This window comes from Rhinopithecus roxellana, chromosome 3 (genome assembly GCF_007565055.1).
Source record: "Rhinopithecus roxellana isolate Shanxi Qingling chromosome 3, ASM756505v1, whole genome shotgun sequence".
NCBI classification, from domain to species: Eukaryota; Metazoa; Chordata; class Mammalia; order Primates; family Cercopithecidae; genus Rhinopithecus; species Rhinopithecus roxellana.
Genome location: NC_044551.1, coordinates 14645289 through 14665439, shown reverse-complemented (window position 1 = coordinate 14665439; position 20151 = coordinate 14645289). Strand labels below are relative to the sequence as shown.

Sequence of the window (20151 nt, the reverse complement as noted above, 5' to 3'; positions counted from 1 at the left end):
CCTGGGCAGGATAATGCCCTAGAGACCCGCATCCTGATTCCCCCAGACCTGTGGACAGAACCCGCCCGGCCCCAGGGCCTCTGCAGGTGTGATCACCGTGAGGAACCTGAGGTCCAGGATCATTTGGGATTACCTGCAGGGCCAAAAAGTAATCCAGGGGTTCTGGGAGGAGGCGAGCAGGAGGGTCAGAGTGGGGTAGTCTCGGGACATGGAGGCAGAGTCAGTCCGAGGCTGAAAAGGGAGAAGGGGCCTCGAGCCCAGGCCTGCAAGTGCCTCCGGAAGCTGGAAAAGGTGAGGAAGGGACCCTCCATGGAGCCTGCAGCATGAAGGCACGGCTGGCCCTTAGCCCTCCAGGGCCCATCGTGGACCTCTGGCCTCTGTGCCACAGGAGGGCACCCGTGCTGCCCTTCTAGCATGAAGTGTGTGGGGATTTGCAGAAGTCACAGGAAACCCATGCACTGCGAATCTAGGATTATTTCAAAACAAAACTTCACAGAAACATGCAAGGACAGGGCCGAAGCGCCTCCGCGCAGGGTCAGGGCAGGCACGAGTGATTTATTTAGCTATTTTATCTTATTTACTTACTTTTTGAGACAGAGTTTTGCTCTTATTGCCCAGGCTGGAGTGCAGTGGCGTGATCTCAGCTTACTGCAACCTCCATCTCCTGGGTTCAAGCAATTCTTGTGCCTCAGCCTCCCAAGTAGCTGGGATTTCAGGTGTGCAGCTCCACACCCGGCTAATTTTGTATTTTTAGTAGAGATGGGGTTTCACCATGTTGGTCAGGCTGATCTCAAACTCCTGACCTCAGATGATCTGCCCGCCTCCGCCTCCCAAAGTGCTGTGATTACAGGTATGAGCCATCGCGCCCTGCCTGTTTAATCATTTTAAAACTTCCCTGGGCTCAAGTCACACCCATTGGTCAGGAGTTCATGGAGTTCAATTTCCGCTTTACTCAGGAGTTACCCTCCTTTGATATTTTCTCTAATTCCTCATAGACTGGGGATATACCATCTCTTGACGTATTCACAGTTTCTGTGACCACCTGTTATGCCGTGGGACCCACTGCAAGGGATGCCCCCCACCCTGCCAGCACAGCAGCTGGGAGGCTGCAGGCCTCAGGTCCCAGCGGGTTGCCATCTGCCAGGAGAAACCTGATGTAGAATCAGGGCGTGAGTGTGGACACCGTCCTGAATCTCAATGTCTCCATGTGTGCTGAAACACTGAAATTAAAGTAGAAATTAAAGTCCATCCCTCCTACTCTACTGGTAATGAGTCCCCTCCCCATCCCCCCAGGGGCAGAGGAGTTCCTCTCACTCCTGTGGAGGAAGGAATGATACTTTATTTTTCACTGCTGGTACAGAATCCGCTCTGTTTCGGGTGTTTGTTTGTTTGTTTTGAGACGGAGTTTCACTCTTGTTGCTCAGGCTAGAGTGCAATGGCACGATCTCGGCTTACTGCAGCCTCTGCCTCCCAGGTTCAAGTGATTCTCCTGCTTCGGCCTCCCATGTAGCTGGGATTATAGGCATGCGGCACCATGCCCAGCTAATTTTTTGTATTTTTAGTACAGACGGGGTTTCACCGTGTTGGCCAGGCTGGTCTCAAACTCCCGACCTCAGATGATCTGCCAGCCTCGGTTTCCCAAAGTGCTGGGATTACAGGCGTGAGCCACTGCGCCCAGCTCAGAATTTACTCTGGTTAGAAACATCTGGGTCTGAGATAGGAAGCTCACCCCACTCAAGTGTTGTGTTTTAAGCCAATGATAGAATTTTGTTGTTGTTGTTAGAACATTCTTGATGTTTTATACTGTGATGACTAAGACATCATCAACTGTTCAAAGACAGACTAACTGCGCCCGTAATACTGGGGTGTCTTCTGGGTATCAGCAATCTTCATCGAATGCTGGGAGGCCTTTCTCACCATGGACACGGTGTTAATTACTCCAGCGTAATCTTCTGCCTCCATTTCTTCTATTCCCTCTTTTAAAATTATGTTTTCTATGTTGGTTTCTCTGGGGGGAACCAGAGTAAGCTACAACCTTAACTTTTGTTGGAACAAATTTTCCAAACCACCCCTTTGCCCTAGTGGCACAGACAGTTCACAAACACAGCCCTTTAAAAAGGCTTCGGGCCACTAAGGGGATTTCTAGAAGAGCGACCTGTAATCCTAAGTATTTACAAGACGAGGCTAACCTCCAGCGAGTGTGATGGCCCAGGGAGGGTGCCAGGCCTGTTCAAATGCTAGCTCCATAAATAAAGCAATTTCCTCCGCCCGTTTCTGAAAGTAGGAAAGGTTACATTTAAGGTTGCATTTGTTAGCATTTCAGTGTTTGCCGTCCTCAGCTACAGCATCCCTGCAAGGCCTCGGGAGACCCAGAAGTTTCTCGCCCCTTAGATCCAAACTTGAGCATCCTGGAGTCTGGGTTCCTGGGAAGTCCTCAGCTGTCCTGTAGATGTGCCATGGCCCCAGGTCTAGAGGGGCCCAGCAGCCGTGTGTCTTCTACTGCTGGGCTGGAAGTCGGGCCTCCTGGCTCTGCAGTCCGAGGCTTGGAGCCAGGTGCCTGGACCCCCCGGGGCTGCCCTCCTCCCTGTGCCGGCGGGATGTGACTAGAAGTTGGCCTCATCTGCTAGATAGAGTGCGGGCCCAGGGTCAAGACAGCTGTGGCGGGTGTGAGGCGCCCGATGCGCTGCCTGCAGGAGCGCCTGGCTCCATTTCCCACCCTTTCTCGACGGGACCGCCCCGGTGGGTGATTAACAGATTTGGGGTGGTTTGCTCATGGTGGGGACCCCTCGCCGCCCGAGAACCTGCAAAGAGAAATGACGGGCCTGTGTCAAGGAGCCCTAGTCTCGGGGAAGTGTTGCAGGGAGGCGCTCCGGGAGCCCCCGCGTGCCCGTCCAGGGAGCGCTGCTCTGTCCTCGGGTTAGTCTCCAGCCGCGTCAACGTGCCTCCGTCCTCCCCTTCACGCCTGGCATTCGCAGTGCCCGGAGCCTGACGCCCCGCGTCCGGACCTGGGGGCAGCCCTGGGTCTCGGGATCAGGCCCAGCTGAGAAAGCGGCGAAGGGGTCGCCGCTCGCACCTGTTCCCAGGGCCCCCACATCACGGCCCCTCCCTCGGGTTACCCCACAGCCTAGGCCGATTCGATCCCTCTCCGCTGGGGCCCTCGCTGGGGTCCCTGTACCCTGAGAGCCGGAGCGGCGCGCGGGCGGAGAAGCGCGGCCCAGACCCCGGGGTCCGCCTGGAGCCGCCGTAGGGGCCAGGCCGGGGCTCCCAGTGGATTCGCGGGCGCAGACGCCCGGGACCGCGTTGCCAGTCCAGCCACTTCACCTTCCAGCTCCGCCTCCTCCGCGCGGACCCCGCCCCCGTCCCGACCCCTCCCGGGTCCCCGGCCCAGCCCCCTCCAGGCTCTCCCAGCCCCTCCCCTTCCTTTCCGCGGTCCCGCCCTCTCCTCGCGGCGCGAGTTGGAGGCAGAGCCGAGTCCTGCTGCGCACGTGAGAGGCCCCGGCCCTGGCCACCCCTGCGATGCCGCGCGCTCCCCGCTGCCGAGCCGTGCGCTCCCTGCTGCGCAGCCGCTACCGCGAGGTGCTGCCGCTGGCCACGTTCGTGCGGCGCCTGGGGCCCGAGGGCTGGCGACTGGTGCAGCGCGGGGACCCGGCGGCTTTCCGCGCGCTGGTGGCCCAGTGCCTGGTGTGCGTGCCCTGGGACGCACGGCCGCCCCCCGCCGCCCCCTCCTTCCGCCAGGTGGGCTCCCCCAGGGTCCGTGTCCGGCGGGGGTTGAGGGCGGCCGGGGGGAACCGGCGACATGCGGAGAGCAGCGCAGGCGACTCAGAGCGCTTCCCCCGCAGGTGTCCTGCCTAAAGGAGCTGGTAGCCCGGGTGCTGCAGAGGCTGTGCGAGCGCGGCGCGAGGAACGTGCTGGCCTTCGGCTTTGCACTGCTGGACGGGGCCCGCGGCGGTCCCCCGGAGGCCTTCACCACCAGCGTGCGCAGCTACCTGCCCAACACGGTGACCGACGCACTGCGCGGGAGCGGGTCGTGGGGGCTGCTGCTGCGCCGCGTGGGCGACGACGTGCTGGTTCACCTGCTGGCACGCTGCGCGCTCTTTGTGCTGGTGGCTCCCAGCTGCGCCTACCAGGTGTGCGGGACGCCGCTGTACGAGCTCTGCGCTGCCACTCAGGGCCGGCCCGCGCCACACGCGAGTGGAACCCGAAGAGGTCTGGGATGTGAACGGGCCTGGAACCCTAGCGTCAGGGAGGCCGGGGTCCCCACGGGCCTGCCAGCCCCGGGTGCGAGGAGGCGCCGGGGCAGTGCTAGTCGAAGTCTGCCGTTGCCCAAGAGGCCCAGGCGTGGGGCTGCCCCTGAGCCGGAGCGGACGCCCTTTGGGCAGGGGTCCTGGGCCCACCCGGACAGGACGCGTGGACCGAGTGACCGTGGTTTCTGTGTGGTGTCACCTGCCAGACCTACCGAAGGAGCCACCTCTTTGGAGGGTGCGCTGTCTGGCACACGCCACTCCCACCCATCCGTGGGCCGTCAGCACCACGCGGGCCGCCCATCCACATCGCGGCCACCAAGTCCCTGGGACACGCCTTGTCCCCTGGTGTACGCCGAGACCAAGCACTTCCTCTACTCCTCAGGCGACAAGGAGCAGCTGCGGCCCTCCTTCCTACTCAACTCCCTGCGGCCCAGCCTGACTGGCGCCCGGAGGCTCGTGGAGACCATCTTTCTGGGTTCCAGGCCCTGGATGCCGGGGACTCCCCGCAGGCCGCCCCGCCTGCCCCAGCGCTACTGGCAAATGCGGCCCCTGTTTCTGGAGCTGCTTGGGAACCACGCGCAGTGCCCCTATGGGGCGCTCCTCAAGACGCACTGCCCGCTGCGGGCTGCGGTCGCCCCAGCAGCCGGTGTCTGTGCTCCGGAGAAGCCCCAGGGCTCTGTGGCGGCCCCCGAGGAGGAGGACACAGACCCCCGTCGCCTGGTGCAGCTGCTTCGCCAGCATAGCAGCCCCTGGCAGGTGTACGGCTTCGTGCGGGCCTGCCTGCGCCGGCTGGTGCCCCCCGGCCTCTGGGGCTGCAGGCACAACGAACGCCGCTTCCTCAGGAACACCAAGAAGTTCATCTCTCTGGGGAAGCATGCCAAGCTCTCCCTGCAGGAGCTGACGTGGAAGATGAGCGTGCGGGACTGTGCTTGGCTGCGCAGGAGCCCAGGTGAGGACGTGGTGGCCGTCGAGGGCCCAGGCCCCAGAGCTGAATGCAGTAGGGGGCTCAGAAAAGGGGGCAGGCAGAGCCCTGGTCCTCCAGTCTCCATCGTCACGTGGGCACACGTGGCTTCTCGCTCTGAACGTCGAGTGGACAAGGTGATCTCTGCCTCTGCTCTCCCTCCTGTTCAGTTTGCATAAACTTACAAGGTTCACCTTCAGGTTTTGATGGACACACAGTTTCCAGGCACTGAGGCCAGAGCAGTGAACAGAGGAGGCTGGGCACGGCAATGGAGCCAGATTGCCGGCAATGGGGAGAAGCGTCTGGAAGCACAGACGCTCTGGCGAGGGTCCCTGCAGGTTACCTATAATCCCCTTCGCAATTTCAAGGATAGGAATGAGAGGTGGGGAGGAGAACCCGCTCTTCCTGGGGGTGGGAGGTAAGGGTTTTGCAGGTGCACGTGGTCAGCCAATATGCAGGTTTGTGTTTAAGATTTAATTGTGTGTTGACAGCCAGGTGCTGTGGCTCACGCCTTAATCCCAGCACTTTGGGAGGCTGAGGCAGGTGGATCACCTGAGGTCAGAAGTTCAAGACCAGCCTGACCAACATGGTGAAACCCCGTCTCTACTAAAAATACAAAAAGTAACTGGGCATGGTGGTATGTGCCTGTAGTCCCAGCTACTTGGGAGGCTGAGGCAGGAGAATCACTTGAACCTGGGAGGTGGAGGTTGCGGTGAGCTGAGATTGTGCCCTTGCATTCCAGCCTGGGTGATGAGAGTGAAAGTCTGTCTTAAAAAAAAAAAAAATTGTTCGTTGACTATGCCAGGACAGGGTAGAAGGAGGGAGGTAAGACTGTCCTCCAGCACAGATCCTGGTCCCGTCTTTAGGTATGAAGAGGGCCACGTGGGAGCAGAGGACAGCAAATGGCTCCACCTGCTCAGGGAAGGGACCAGTGTTTGTAGGTGTTCAGGGGATGGTGCTGCTGGGCCCTGCCGTGTCCCCACCCTGTTTTTCTGGATTTGATGTTGAGGCACCTCCGCTCCAGCCTCCTTTTGGCTCCCAGTGCTCCCAGGCCCTACAGTGGCAGCCGGAAGAAGTCCCGATGTCACCCCCTCCCCACAAACTCCCGAGACGTTTAAGACTCCTGGCCATGCAGACAAGGAGGGTGACCTTCCTGCGCTCCTTTTTTTTTTTTCTCTTTTAATGGTGGCAAAAGTCATATAACATGAGATTGACTCTTCTAACACGGTATTCTGTGTACAGTGCAGAATTGCTAAGTCGGCCTAGTGTTTACAGCAGTTTGCTTGAACTGCTGTGTCTTGCGTGACTGGAAGTCCCTACGCATCGAACAGCAGCTGCCTGACACCTGCTGCAGCTCAGGTGGACCACGCCGAGTCAGATAACCGTCATGCAACCCATTTTGCTTATTTGCGCTCCAGCTTCCTTCGTGGAGGAGAGTTTGAGTTCTCTGATCAGGACTCTGCCTGTCATCATTGCTGTTCTCTGATTTCAGATGAGGTCACAATGTGCCCCTGTCTCGTGCAGGGTGAGTGAGGCACGGTCCCCGGGTGTCCCTGTCATGCAGGGTGAGTGAGGCGCGGTCCCCGGGTGTCCCTGTCATGCAGGGTGAGTGAGGCGCGGTCCCCGGGTGTCCCTGTCATGCAGGGTGAGTGAGGCGCGGTCCCCGGGTGTCCCTGTCACGTGCAGGGTGAGGCGCGGTCCCCGAGTGTCCCTGTCACGTGCAGGGTGAGTGAGGCGCGGTCCCCCGGTGTCCCTGTCTCGTGCAGGGTGAGTGAGGCGTGGTCCCCGAGTGTCCCTGTCGTGCAGGGTGAGTGAGTTGCAGTCCCCAGGTGTCCCTGTCATGCAGGGTGAGTGAGGCGCGGTCCCCAGGTGTCCCTGTCTCGTGCAGGGTGAGTGAGGTGCAGTCCCCGGGTGTCCCTGTCATGCAGGGTGAGTGAGTCGCGGTCCCCGGCTGTCCCTGTCATGCAGGGTGAGTGAGGCGCGGTCCCCGGGTGTCCCTGTCTCGTGCAGGGTGAGTGAGGCGCGGTCCCCGGGTGTCCCTGTCTCGTGCAGGGTGAGTGAGGCGCGGTCCCCGGGTGTCCCTGTCTCGTGCAGGGTGAGTGAGGCGCGGTCCCCGGGTGTCCCTGTCACGTGCAGGGTGAGTGAGGCGCGGTCCCCGGGTGTCCCTGTCATGCAGGGTGAGTGAGGCACGGTCTCCAGGTGTCCCTGTCACGTACAGGGTGAGTGAGGCACGGTACCCGGGTGTCCCTGTCACGTACAGGGTGAGTGAGGCGCGGTCCCCAGGTGTCCCTGTCACGTACAGGGTGAGTGAGGCGCGGTCCCCGGGTGTCCCTGTCACGTACAGTGTGAGGCACGGTCCCCGGGTGTCCCTGTCATGCAGGGTGAGTGAGGCACAGTCCCCGGATGTCCCTGTCACGTGCAGGGTGAGTGAGGCGCGGTCCCCGGGTGTCCCTGTCACGTGCAGGGTGAGTGAGGCGCGGTCCCCGGGTGTCCCTGTCTCGTGCAGGGTGAGTGAGGCGCGGTCCCCGGGTGTCCCTGTCCTGTGCAGGGTGAGTGAGGCGCGGTCCCCGGGTGTCCCTGTCACGTGCAGGGTGAGTGAGGCGCGGTCCCCGGGTGTCCCTGTCACGTGCAGGGTGAGTGAGGCGCGGTCCCCGGGTGTCCCTGTCACGTGCAGGGTGAGTGAGGCGCGGTCCCCGGGTGTCCCTGTCACGTGCAGGGTGAGTGAGGCGCGGTCCCCGGGTGTCCCTGTCCTGTGCAGGGTGAGTGAGGCGCGGTCCCCGGGTGTCCCTGTCCTGTGCAGGGTGAGTGAGGCGCGGTCCCCGGGTGTCCCTGTCGTGCCGGGTGAGTGAGGCGCGGTCCCCGGGTGTCCCTGTCGTGCCGGGTGAGTGAGGCGTGGTCCCCGGGTGTCCCTGTCACATGCAGGGTGAGTGAGGTGCGGTCCCCGGGTGTCCCTGTCACGTGCAGGGTGAGTAGGCGCGGTCCCCAGGTGTCCCTGTCACGTGCAGGGTGAGTGAGGCGTGGTCCCCGGGTGTCCCTGTCATGCAGGGTGAGTGAGGCGTGGTCCCCGATGTCCCTGTCATGCCGGGTGAGTGAGGCGCGGTCCCCGGGTGTCCCTGTCACGTACAGGGTGAGTGAGACGCGGTCCCCGAGTGTCCCTGTCATGCAGGGTGAGTAGGCGCGGTCCCCGGGTGTCCCTGTCACGTACAGGGTGAGTGAGGCATGGTCCCTGGGTGTCCCTGTCAGGTGCAGGGTGAGTGAGGCGCGGTCCCCGGATGTCCCTGTCGTGCCGGGTGAGTGAGGCGCGGTCCCCGGGTGTCCCTGTCACGTGTGGGGTGAGTGAGGCACGGTCCCCGGGTGTCCCTGTCTTGCAGGGTGAGTGAGGCGCGGTCCCCGGGTGTCCCTGTCACGTGCAGGGTGAGTGAGGCGCGGTCCCCGGGTGTCCCTGTCACGTACAGGGTGAGTGAGGCACGGTCCCCGGGTGTCCCTGTCACGTGCAGGGTGAGTGAGGCGCGGTCCCCGGATGTCCCTGTCGTGCCGGGTGAGTGAGGCGCGGTCCCCAGGTGTCCCTGTCACGTGCAGGGTGAGTGAGGTGCAGTTTCCGGGTGTCCCTGTCACGCAGGGTGAGTGAGGTGCGGACCCCGGATATCCCTGTCGTGCAGGGTGAGTGAGGCGCGGTCCCCGGGTGTCCCTGTCATGCAGGGTGAGTGAGGCGCGGTCCCCGGGTGTCCCTGTCTCGTGCAGGGTGAGTGAGGCGCGGTCCCCGGGTGTCCCTGTCTCGTGCAGGGTGAGTGAGGCGCGGTCCCCGGGTGTCCCTGTCTCGTGCAGGGTGAGTGAGGCGCGGTCCCCGGGTGTCCCTGTCTCGTGCAGGGTGAGTGAGGCGCGGTCCCCGGGTGTCCCTGTCACGTGCAGGGTGAGTGAGGCGCGGTCCCCGGGTGTCCCTGTCACGTGCAGGGTGAGTGAGGCGCGGTCCCCGGGTGTCCCTGTCACGTGCAGGGTGAGTGAGGCGCGGTCCCCGGGTGTCCCTGTCACGTGCAGGGTGAGTGAGGCGCGGTCCCCGGGTGTCCCTGTCACGTGCAGGGTGAGTGAGGCGCGGTCCCCGGGTGTCCCTGTCCTGTGCAGGGTGAGTGAGGCACGGTCCCCGGGTGTCCCTGTCGTGCAGGGTGAGGCGCGGTCCCCGGGTGTCCCTGTCGTGCCGGGTGAGTGAGGCGTGGTCCCCGGGTGTCCCTGTCACATGCAGGGTGAGTGAGGCGCGGTCCCCGGGTGTCCCTGTCACGTGCAGGGTGAGTAGGCGCGGTCCCCAGGTGTCCCTGTCACGTGCAGGGTGAGTGAGGCGTGGTCCCCGGGTGTCCCTGTCATGCAGGGTGAGTGAGGCGTGGTCCCCGATGTCCCTGTCGTGCCGGGTGAGTGAGGCGCGGTCCCCGGGTGTCCCTGTCATGTACAGGGTGAGTGAGACGCGGTCCCCGAGTGTCCCTGTCATGCAGGGTGAGTAGGCGCGGTCCCCGGGTGTCCCTGTCACGTACAGGGTGAGTCAGGCATGGTCCCTGGGTGTCCCTGTCACGTGCAGGGTGAGTGAGGCGCGGTCCCCGGATGTCCCTGTTGTGCCGGGTGAGTGAGGCGCAGTCCCCGGGTGTCCCTGTCACGTGTGGGGTGAGTGAGGCACGGTCCCCGGGTGTCCCTGTCTTGCAGGTGAGTGAGGCGCGGTCCCCGGGTGTCCCTGTCACGTGCAGGGTGAGTGAGGCGCAGTCCCCGGGTGTCCCTGTCACGTACAGGGTGAGTGAGGCACGGTACCCGGGTGTCCCTGTCACGTGCAGGGTGAGTGAGGCGCGGTCCCCGGATGTCCCTGTCGTGCCGGGTGAGTGAGGCGCGGTCCCCAGGTGTCCCTGTCACGTGCAGGGTGAGTGAGGTGCAGTTTCCGGGTGTCCCTGTCACGCAGGGTGAGTGAGGTGCGGACCCCGGATGTCCCTGTCGTGCAGGGTGAGTGAGGCGCGGTCCCCGGGTGTCCCTGTCATGCTGAGGCTGGACTCTGGGCTGCCTGTGTCTGCTGCCAAGTGTTGCTGGAGACATGCCAGGAAGGATTCTCTGCGGACTGGAGGAAAGCAGGCCCCACCCCCTCACTTGTCCTGTTTTCTCCTAAGCTGCCCCTCAGCTTGGCTCCCTTGGGTGGGTGGCAACCCTTGTCACCTCATTCTGGGCACCTGCCGGTCATTGCTTAGGCTGGGCTCTGCCTCCCGTCGCCCCCTCACGTGGATTGACATCCAGCCACAGGTTGGAGTGTCTCTGTCTGTCTCCTCTCTGAGACCTACGTGGAGGGCTGGTGTCTCCGCCGGCCTTCGTCAGACTTCTCTTTTGGGTCTTAGTTTTGAATTTCACTGACTTACCTCTAATGTTTTTATCTTTCCATTATATGCTTTCTTTGGGTTTACTCTTTCATTCCTTTTCTAATTTCTTAGTTATTTAAGCCTTTCCCTCTAAGTGCTGCCTTAGCTGCACCCTGTGTTTTGATGTGAATTTTGACATCAGCCACTTTTAAGTATTCTTAAAATACTTAAAAGTGTTAATACGTGTTAATACTTCTTTTAAGTATTCTTACACTGTGATTTTTTTCTTTGTGCACCCTGTGTTTTGATGTGAAGTCATTTTAATATCAGTCACTTTTAAGTATTCTGTAACTTATTCTGTGATTTCTTTGAGCAGTGAGTTATTTGAACATGGTTTATTTTCCAGATATATAGAGTATTTTAAGTTATCATTTTGTTATTAATTTCAAACTCAGTTGTGTGGTGGTCTGTATAATACCAATTGTGGATCTTTGCTTTGTGATGTAGTGTGTGGATGGTTTCCAGAATCATCCATTGTAAATTTGACGTCCTGTCAGTAGAGGGCATGTTCACTGTATCCAGCTTATTAAGTCCTGTGTAAAGCTTCTGTCTCCTTCTAGATGCATGCAATTCCAAGAAGGAGGCCACAGTCCATCACCTGGGGAATGGGTCTGTTCATTTCTTCTTGTTTGGTGGCATTTATATGGGGCATTATTAGGTGCATGCACATGGTAGAATTTTTATCTTCCTGATGAGTGAATCTTTTGTAGACTTCTATGTCTCTAGTAATCTAGTAATTCTTTTTTTAAACTGCTCTTAGTACTGCCACATTGGGCTTCATTTGATTAGTATTTTCCTGCTGTATCTGTTTTCTGCCTTATATATATATTTTTTGTTGTTGTTGAGACAGAGTCTTGCTCTGTCGCCCAGGGTGAGTGAAGTGGTGTGATCACAGGTCACTGTAACCTTTACCTCCTGGCCTGAGCCATTCTCTCGCCTCAGCCTGCTGAGCAACTGGGACTACAGACACGCACCACTACACCTGGCTAATTTTAAAATGTTTTCTAGAGACAGGGTCTTGCTGTGTTGCCCAGGCTGGTCTCAAACTCTTGGACTCAAGGGATCCACCTACCTCGGCTTCCCAAAGTGCTGAATTACAGGCATAAGCCTCCATGCCTGGCCTAATTTTCAACACTTTTTTGTTCTTACAGTGTAGGTATGTCTTGTTAACAGCACGTAGGTGAATTTCCAGTCCAGTCTGACAGTTATTGTTTAGGATAACTTGATTTGTTTTCATTTTTCTGTCACTAGAGACCCGTCTGGTGCACTGTGATTCTCCATTTGCCTTTTGCGTGTCCTCGTTCCCTTGTTTCTCACTACCTCTTGGGTTGCTGTGTGCGTTTCCTGCCGAGTGTGTGTTGATCCTGTCGTTGCCTCCTGGTCACTGGGCATTTGCTTTCATTTCCCTTTGCTTAGTGTTACCCCCTGATCTTTTCATTGTCATTGTTTGCTTTTGTTTTTTGAGACAGAGTCTCACTCTGTCACCCAGGCTGGAGTGCAATGGCGCAACCTCGGCTCACTGCAACCTCTGCCTCCTGGGTTCAAGCAGTCCTCATTCCTCAACCTCATGAGTAGCTGGGATTACAGGTGCATGCCACCACGCCTGGCTAATTTTTGTATTTTTAGTACAGACAAGGTTTCACCATGTTGGCCAGGCTTGTCTCAAACTCCTGACCTCAAGTGATCTGCCTGCCTCGGCCTCCCGCAGTGCTGGGATTTCAGGCGCGAGCCGCCATGCCCAGCCTACCCTGATCTTTTAAAATGAAGTCTGAAACATTGCTGCCCTTGTCCTGAGCAGTAAAAGCCTTAAGTGTATTTTAACTCTGGTCACCACCCCCAGCCTATGTGCTATTTTCCCTGCTGACTTAGTTCTATCTTGGATATCTTGACACCCCTACAAGGTAAGCATTATTAATATTGTTTTCCGTGTTCAGTGTTTCTTTAGCTTTGTTCCTGCCCCACCTTTCCTCCTTTGTTCCCCATCTGTCTTCTGTCTCAGGCCCGCCTTCTGGGGTCCCCTTCCTTGTCCTTTGCATGGTTCTCCTGTCTTGTTATTGCTGGTAAACCCCAGCTTTACCTGCGCTGTGGCCTCCATGGCATCTAGTGACATCCGGGGACCTCTGCCTATGCACAGATGAAGATGTGGAGACTCACGAGAAGGGCGGTCGTCTTGGCCCGTGAGTGTCTGGAGCACCACGTGGCCGGCGTTCCTTAGCCAGTGAGTGACAGCAGCGTCCGCTCGGCCTGGGTTCAGCCTGGCACGTTGGGATCTGGTGGCTCCGTGGTGACGAGTTTGAAATTGTGCAAACCCACGGTCTGGTGCCAGCCCTGATGTGCTGCCTGGCGGGGGAGTGTCTGCCTCCTCCTTCTGCTTGGGAACCAGGACAAAGGATGAGGCTCCGAGCCATTGTCACCCAACAGGAGCATGACGTGAGCCACGTGGATCATTTTTAAATGTCTAGGCTGGGCGCGGTGGCTTACGCCTGTAATCCCAGCACTTTGGGAGGCCCAGGCGGATGGATCACAAGGTCAGGAGATCGAGACCAACCTGGCCAACATGGTGAAACCCCATCTCTACTAAAAACACAAAAATTAGCCGGGCATGGTGGTGGGTGCCTGTAATCCCAGCTACCTGGGAGGCTGAGGTAGGAGAATCGCTTGAACCAGGGAGTTGGAAGTTGCAGTGAGCTGACATTGCGCCACTGCACTCCAGCCTGGCAACAGAGGGAGACTCTGTCTCAAAAAAAAAAAGAGAAAAAGAAAAAAAAATTCTAGCAGCCACATTAAAAAAGTAAAAAAGAAAAGGTGAAATTAACGTAATAATAGATTTTACTGAAGCCCAGCATGTCCACAGCTCATCATTTAGGGTGTCATTGGTGGGAGTGTCACTCACAGGACATGTGACATTTTTTGTGCTTGATCTGCGGGATCCTGTGTGTGGGTCCCATGTGCGGCCATCTCAGCCTGGGCCTGCTGGGCTCCCCGTGGCCATGGCTGTCATACCAGATGGTGCAGGTCTGGGATGAGGTCGCCAGGCCCTGGGTTGAGCTGGATGTGCGGTGTCCTTCTCGTTTCAGGGGTGGGCTGTGTGCCGGCTGCGGAGCACCGTCTGCGGGAGGAGATCCTGGCCAAGTTCCTGCACTGGCTGATGAGTGTGTACGTGGTCGAGCTGCTCAGGTCTTTTTTTTATGTCACGGAGACCACGTTTCAGAAGAACAGGCTCTTTTTCTACCGGAAGAGTGTCTGGAGCAAGTTACAAAGCATTGGAATCAGGTAGTGTACCCCCACGCCGGTCCTCTGCTTCTTGAAGTCCTGGAGCACCAGTCCCGGCCTCAGCGTGTGCCTGTCTCCCCTTCCCGGTGCTTCCCTGGCTGTGCGGCTCTGGGCTGGGAGCCAGGGCCCCTGTTACGGGCCTGGCCCGAGTGGATTCTGTGCTGGGCTCTGATTGCCCGGAGCTCGCGTTCTGTTACTTGTAAAATCAGGAGTTTATGCCAAGTGGTCTCTAGAGTCTGTAAAGCAGAAGTGATTTATATTGGATAGAAACACTACCACCAGCCTCCTTGCCCCTCCTTGGGATGTGGATCTGATTCTCTCTTTCTCTTTTTTTGGTTTTTGTTTTTTGAGATGGAGTCTTGCTCTGTTGCCCAGGCTGGAGTGCAGTGGCGTAATCTTCACTCATGGCAACCTCCACCTCCCAGGTTTAAGCGATTCTCCAGCCTCAGCCTCCTAAGTAGCTGGGATTACAGGCACCTGCCACCACGCCTGGCTAATTTTTGTATTTTTAGTAGAGACAGGTTTTGCCATGTTGGCCAGGCTGGTCTCGAACTCCTGACCTCAGGTGATCCACCCACCTTGGCCTCCCAGAATGCTTGGTTTATAGGCTGAGCCACTGTGCCTGGCCCCCAATTCTCTTTTAATTCATGCTGTTCTGCATGAATCTTTAATCTGCTGGATTTGGGTCATGAGAGGATAAAATCCCACCTTCTTGGTGACTCACTGTGGGGAGCACCTGTGTGGGGAGCACCCGGGATAGGAGATGTCCATCATGAGCTAACTTCTAGGTGGCTGCCTTTGCATGGCCGTGAGATTTTGTCTGCAATGTCCAGCTGATGAGAGTGTGAGGGACTGTGGCAGATTCAAGCTGGATTTGCATCAGTGAGGGACTGGAGTGCTGGGCTGGGAGACAGTAGCCTGGCTGAGCCCAGGCCATGATATTAGCTTCTCCGTGTCCCACCCGGGCTGACTGGAGGGCTCAGTGAGGACTCTTTAGTCCACAAGGTCAGGGCTTCCCCAGCTCCTCTGCACACTCGAGTCCCTGGGGGGCTTCTCACACCCCATGCCCCAAATCAGGATGTCTGCAGAGGAAGCTGGCAGCAGACCACATCAGAGGTAACACAGCCTCTGGGCTGGGGCCCCCAACGTGGGGCTGGGGCCATTTCCTCCTGTATCTGGGGGAGAGTCAGGGCTTTCCCTGTGGGAACGAGTTAATACACAAAGTGCCCTACTTAGACATTGCACATATTGAATGGTGTGTGACCCAACATGGTCATTTGACCAGTGTTTTGGAGAGAATTTAATTGGGGTGACGAGAAGGAGCAGACAGACGTGGTGGACCCCTAGACGCTCCTTGTAATGACTGGAGCTGACGTTCTGCCTGAGGGGCCTCGGAGGCCCCTCCTCCCTGGACAGGGTACTGTGCCTCTCCTGCGCTCGGCTGGGCCTGTGGCCTGGGGTCAGGGCACCAGCCCCGGAGCACCCTCAGCCCCAGCGATCATAGAGCACCAGGCCGTCAGCTGCAGATGGCCAGGTCCAGGTGTGGCCACTCCAGCGCCCCACTCCCCCATGGGTGGTTTTGGGAGAAAACGCCAAAGGGCAGAGGTGTCAGGGAGCTGGTGGGCTCACGGGAGCTGGTTCTGCTCCTTGGCCGAGCTGCCCTGAGCAGCCTCCCCTGCCCTCTCCATCGGAAGGGATGCAGCTCTTTCTGTCTGAGGGTCCTGCCTAGGGCCAGCCCTGGGCTACCCAGTGGCTATACCAGAGGGACAGGGATCCTGTGTGGAGGGGGCATGAGTTCATACGGCCCCAGATGCAGCCTTGCACCCCATCCTGGGTGGCGGCCACTGGACAGGCAGTCTGGAGGTTGATCATGGGACCAGGCTCCCTGGTGCTGATGGTGGGACAGTCACCCTGGGGGCTGACCACCAGACCACCAGACTGTGCGTTCCTAGGGTTGACTGTAGGACCAGGTGTCCAGGTGCCCTGCAAGTAGAGGGCTCTCGGAGGCGTCTGGCCGACGTGGGTGGATGTGGCCCCGGGCATGGCCTTCAGCATGTGCTGCCATGGGTGCCCTGAGCCCTCACTGAGTCGATGGGGGCTTGTGGCTTCCCATGAGCTTCCTCCTAGTCTGGTGCCTGGCTGAGCATGTCCTGAGGGGCTCTCTGTTGCAGACAGCACTTGAAGAGGGTGCAGCTGCGGGAGCTGTCAGAAGCAGAGGCCAGGCAGCGTCGGGAAGCCAGGCCCGCCCTGCTGGCATCCAGACTCCGCTTCCTCCCCAAGCCTGACGGGCTCCGGCCGATCGTGAACATGGACTACGTCGTGGGAGCCAGAACGTTCCGCAGAGAAAAAAGGGTGGCTGTGCTTTGGTTTAGTGTCTTTTTTAAACAGAAGTGCGTTTGAGCCCCACATTTGGTATCAGCTTAGACGCAGGGCCCGGAGGAGAGGCCACGGGACCCAGCCAGGCCCATGGCACAACTTACACCCATTTGTGGGCATGGTGAGGTGGCTGAGGTGCTGGTGCCTCCAGAAAAGCAGTGTGGGGTGTGGGGGGAGGTCCTGGGGCAGGGACAGGCTCTGAGGACCACAAGCAGTAGCTGGGCTGGGGCCTGGATGCAGCAGAGTGCGAGGTCCCAGGTTCGTGTCCTGCTGTGGTGCTCAGGCACCGGGTGCTTCCGTATGTGGGCCCAGGGACCAGGCCATGGCTGCCAGGACCCCATCGGGCTCTGAGGACCCTGGGCCCTCACCCCACGGATCCTGCACCCCACCCCTGTGGCTGCTGTGGCTGTGGTGACCCCGTCATCTGAGGGGAGTGTGGGGTGAGGTGGACATAGGTATGGCATGAGCATCCCGTGTGCAACACACGTGCAGCTGGGACCACGTTTCAAATAGGGTCTGGGGAAGCTGGGAAGAGTTCAAGGACCTAAGTCTGGGTGGCTGGGGACACTGGGTGGGGCTGCTTCTCCCCTGGGTCCCTCTGGTGGGGCGGGGCACCTGGCCGGGTCCACTGTCCTGACCATCTCCCGTACCGTCCCCGCCAGGCCGAGCGTCTCGCCTCAAGGGTGAAGGCACTGTTCAGTGTGCTCAACTATGAGCGGGCACGGCGCCCCGGCCTCCTGGGCGCCTCTGTGCTGGGCCTGGACGATATCCACAGGGCCTGGCGCAACTTTGTGCTGCGTGTGCGGGCCCAGGACCCGCCGCCTGAGCTATACTTTGTCAAGGTGGGCGCCGGGACCCCGTCAGCAGCCCTGCTGGACCTTGGGGGTGGCGACCTGATTGACACCTCATGCTGGGTGGGCCGCAGGGAGTGCAGGTGACCCTGTCACTGTTGGGGACACACCTGGCACCTGGCGGGGAGGCTCTCAGCCTTTCCTGCAGCACATGGGCCCCGACTCTGCACCCCAACTGACCCGGGCTCCTCCTCCAGGGAGGGTCCCACCGGATTCCAGTTCCCGTCAGAGAAGGAACCGCACCAGCTCAGCCACCAGGCCCCGGTGCCTTGCACCCCAGTCCTGAGCCAGGGGCCTCCTGTCCTGAGGCTCAGAGAGGGGATACAGCCCGCCCTGCCCTTGGGGTCTGGAGGGGTGGGGGTCAGAGAGAGATGGGGGGACGTGGCTGCGGCCAGGCCCTGAGGGCAGAGGTGACTTCTGAGTTGCTGGATGGCCGTTGTCAGCCTCCTCACCTTCACTCACGCAGGTGGATGTGACGGGCGCGTACGACACCATCCCCCAGGACAGGCTCACGGAGGTCATCGCCAGCATCATCAAGCCCCAGAACACGTATTGCGTGCGCCGGTATGCTGTGGTCCAGAAGGCCGCCCACGGGCACGTCCGCAAGGCCTTCAAGAGCCACGTAAGGCTCACGTGTGATACACTTGTGTCCAGGATGTGTGTCCCTGGGATATGGATGTGTCTAGGATGCAGTCATGTCTGTGATGTGTTTCTGTGATGGAGGTACTTCCATGATTTACATGTCAGTGATATGCGTGTGTGTCTGCGATATGCACATGTGGCACATGTGTGTCCGTGGTGCATGTGTCTGTGATGAGCATATTTGTGATGTGTGTGTGTGTATCTATGGCACATGTGTGTCCATGGTGTGTCTGGTGTGTGTGCCTGTGGTGTGCATGAGTGTGTGTGCTGCGTGTCTGTGACATGCATATTTGTGGTGTGTGTGTGTGCATGTGTCCGTGACACATGTGTGTCCATTCTGTGTCTGTGGCATGGGTGTGTGTGGCCCCTTGGCCTTCCTCCTTCCTCTTCCGGGCATGGTCCGTACCATTGTCCTCACACTCTTGGGTGCTGGTTTGGTGAACTCCACATTCAGGGTCCTCCCTTCCAGCACGGGTGCCCCTGTCCTGTCACAGGGCTGGGCCTTGGAGACTGCAAGCCGGGTTTGAGAGAAGAGTAGGGACGCTGGTGGTACCTTCCTGGACCCCTGGCACCCCCAGGACCCCAGCCTGGCCTGCGCCAGCTGCATGAGAGACAGGAAGGCTGATTCAGGCCTCGCTGCCCGGGACACACTCCTCCCAGAGCGGCCGGGGGCCTTGGGGCTCAGCAGGGGTGAAAGGGGCCCTGGGCTTGGGTTCCCACCCAATGGTCCTGAGCACGCTGGAGTGGTAAGCCCCCAGGGTAGTGCCAGGCCAGGGTGCAGAGGTGAAGTGTCCCTGGAGCTTCAGTTTGGGGAAAGGCGCATGTGGAAACCTGCAAGGACCTCTTTCTCTAACTTCTTGAGGCTACTGCAGCTATTTGCAAATCCCATGTATGACTCAGCAGAATTTTACACTCGTGGAAACCTGATGGCTACCACCTGCACCCAGGTGTAGAAAGTCGCCAAAGCCCAGGAGACCCTCCTCCCCACCACCCACCCGTGCCCAGGTGTAGAAAGTCACCAGAGCCCAGGAGACCCCCCTCCCCGCCGCCTACCTGTGCCCAGGTGTAGAAAGTCACCAGAGCCCAGGAGACCCCCCTCCCCGCTGCAGCGGAAGCTGCCACCCCCACCGTGACCTTGGTGCCGACCTCCATGGTCTCCCTCTTCTGGTCTCCACATAAGTGAGATCAGGCGGGAGGTGGGTTTGGGGGTCCAAGTCTCAGCTGTGCTGAACGCCTCAGCTGCGTATTCTGTCCACATATGGCATCTGCTGTGGAACACGCCATGTGGACGTATCCTTCCTGCTGCTGTGGAGGCTCCTGGGTGCGGACTGCATGGCAGCGCCTGCTATGAGTGTTCTGGGTTCTGAGGACGTCCCAGGGGTCAGAGGCCCTCGCCTCTGGGTGAATTCCAGGAGTGGGGTTGCTGGGTCGCTGACGTGCTTTATGGATATTGTGGGAGTTTCCAGGGGGTGACAGTGACACCCCAGCTGGCTGCTTGGGAGGGTGGTGCCTCCGGTGGCCGCCGGCCTGATGGTGTCGCAGCCACCTTGTGGGATTGTGCAGGGGGCTCTCTTGATGCCCATGTCTCCAGCCTGTTCCCGTGCTGGCCGCCCCGGGGCTTGCGGGAGGTGCCCGTCCATCCTGCCCTGCTCCGTGCGGGGTGCCTGCCTCCCATCGTTGGCTTGCAGGAGCTCTTTGTGTGTTCTGGTGCAAGTCTGGCATCAGATGCGTGCACTGTGAATGTCTGTGCCATGTGTGTCTTGCTTTTGTGCTCTCAAGTCAAGCCTTTTGAGGACTGGAAGTTTGTACTTCCAACACAGTTCGCTAACGCAGTCCACTAACGCAGTCCACTTTAGCAGCTGTTTGTGGCTAAAATTGTTTGTGTTCCCTTCAGGAACTCTGTTTACCTTGAGGTTGTGGTGACATTGCTTCTGCGTCTCCTTTTAGAACAGCCTTTACTGTGTCAGCTTTCAAACGTAGGTGGGGATCTGTGGAATAGGTTTTCATGCGTGGGATAGGTGGGGATCTGTGGAACTGGTTTTCATGCGTGGGGTAGGTGGGGATCTGTGGAACTGGTTTTCATGCGTGGGGTAGGTGGGGATCTGTGGAACTGGTTTTCGTGCGTGGGGTAGGTGGGGATCTGTGGAACTGGTTTTCGTGCGTGGGGTAGGTGGGGATCTGTGGAACTGGTTTTCGTGCGTGGGGTAGGTGGGGATCTGTGGAACTGGTTTTCGTGCGTGGGGTAGGTGGGGATCTGTGGAACTGGTTTTCATGCGTGGGGTAGGTAACAGAGTTGAAGGCGAGCTTTCTTCCTGGAGTGGGTCTGCAGTTGCTCTGACAGCTTTGTTGAGGAGACCACTCCTTCAGTGTATTTATAGTAAGTCAGGGTGTGGGGGCCTCTCCCGGGCTCCCCATTCTGTTCCTTC

General features: G+C 59.2%; 1 protein-coding gene across 1 annotated transcript in view; it reads left to right on the top strand.

Annotated features, from left to right (window-relative positions):
- Positions 1-3439: 3439 nt before the first annotated feature.
- The window catches only part of TERT (telomerase reverse transcriptase), a 35788-nt gene continuing 19076 nt past the window's right edge, over positions 3440-20151 (top strand). Inside the window, exons 1-6 of the mRNA XM_010371459.2 lie at positions 3440-3735; positions 3840-5193; positions 13661-13856; positions 16028-16208; positions 16895-17074; positions 17550-17705. Coding sequence (XP_010369761.1) covers positions 3517-3735; positions 3840-5193; positions 13661-13856; positions 16028-16208; positions 16895-17074; positions 17550-17705 — 2286 coding nt within the window. The 5' untranslated portion in view covers positions 3440-3516. The remainder of the gene's footprint in view (positions 3736-3839; positions 5194-13660; positions 13857-16027; positions 16209-16894; positions 17075-17549; positions 17706-20151) is intronic.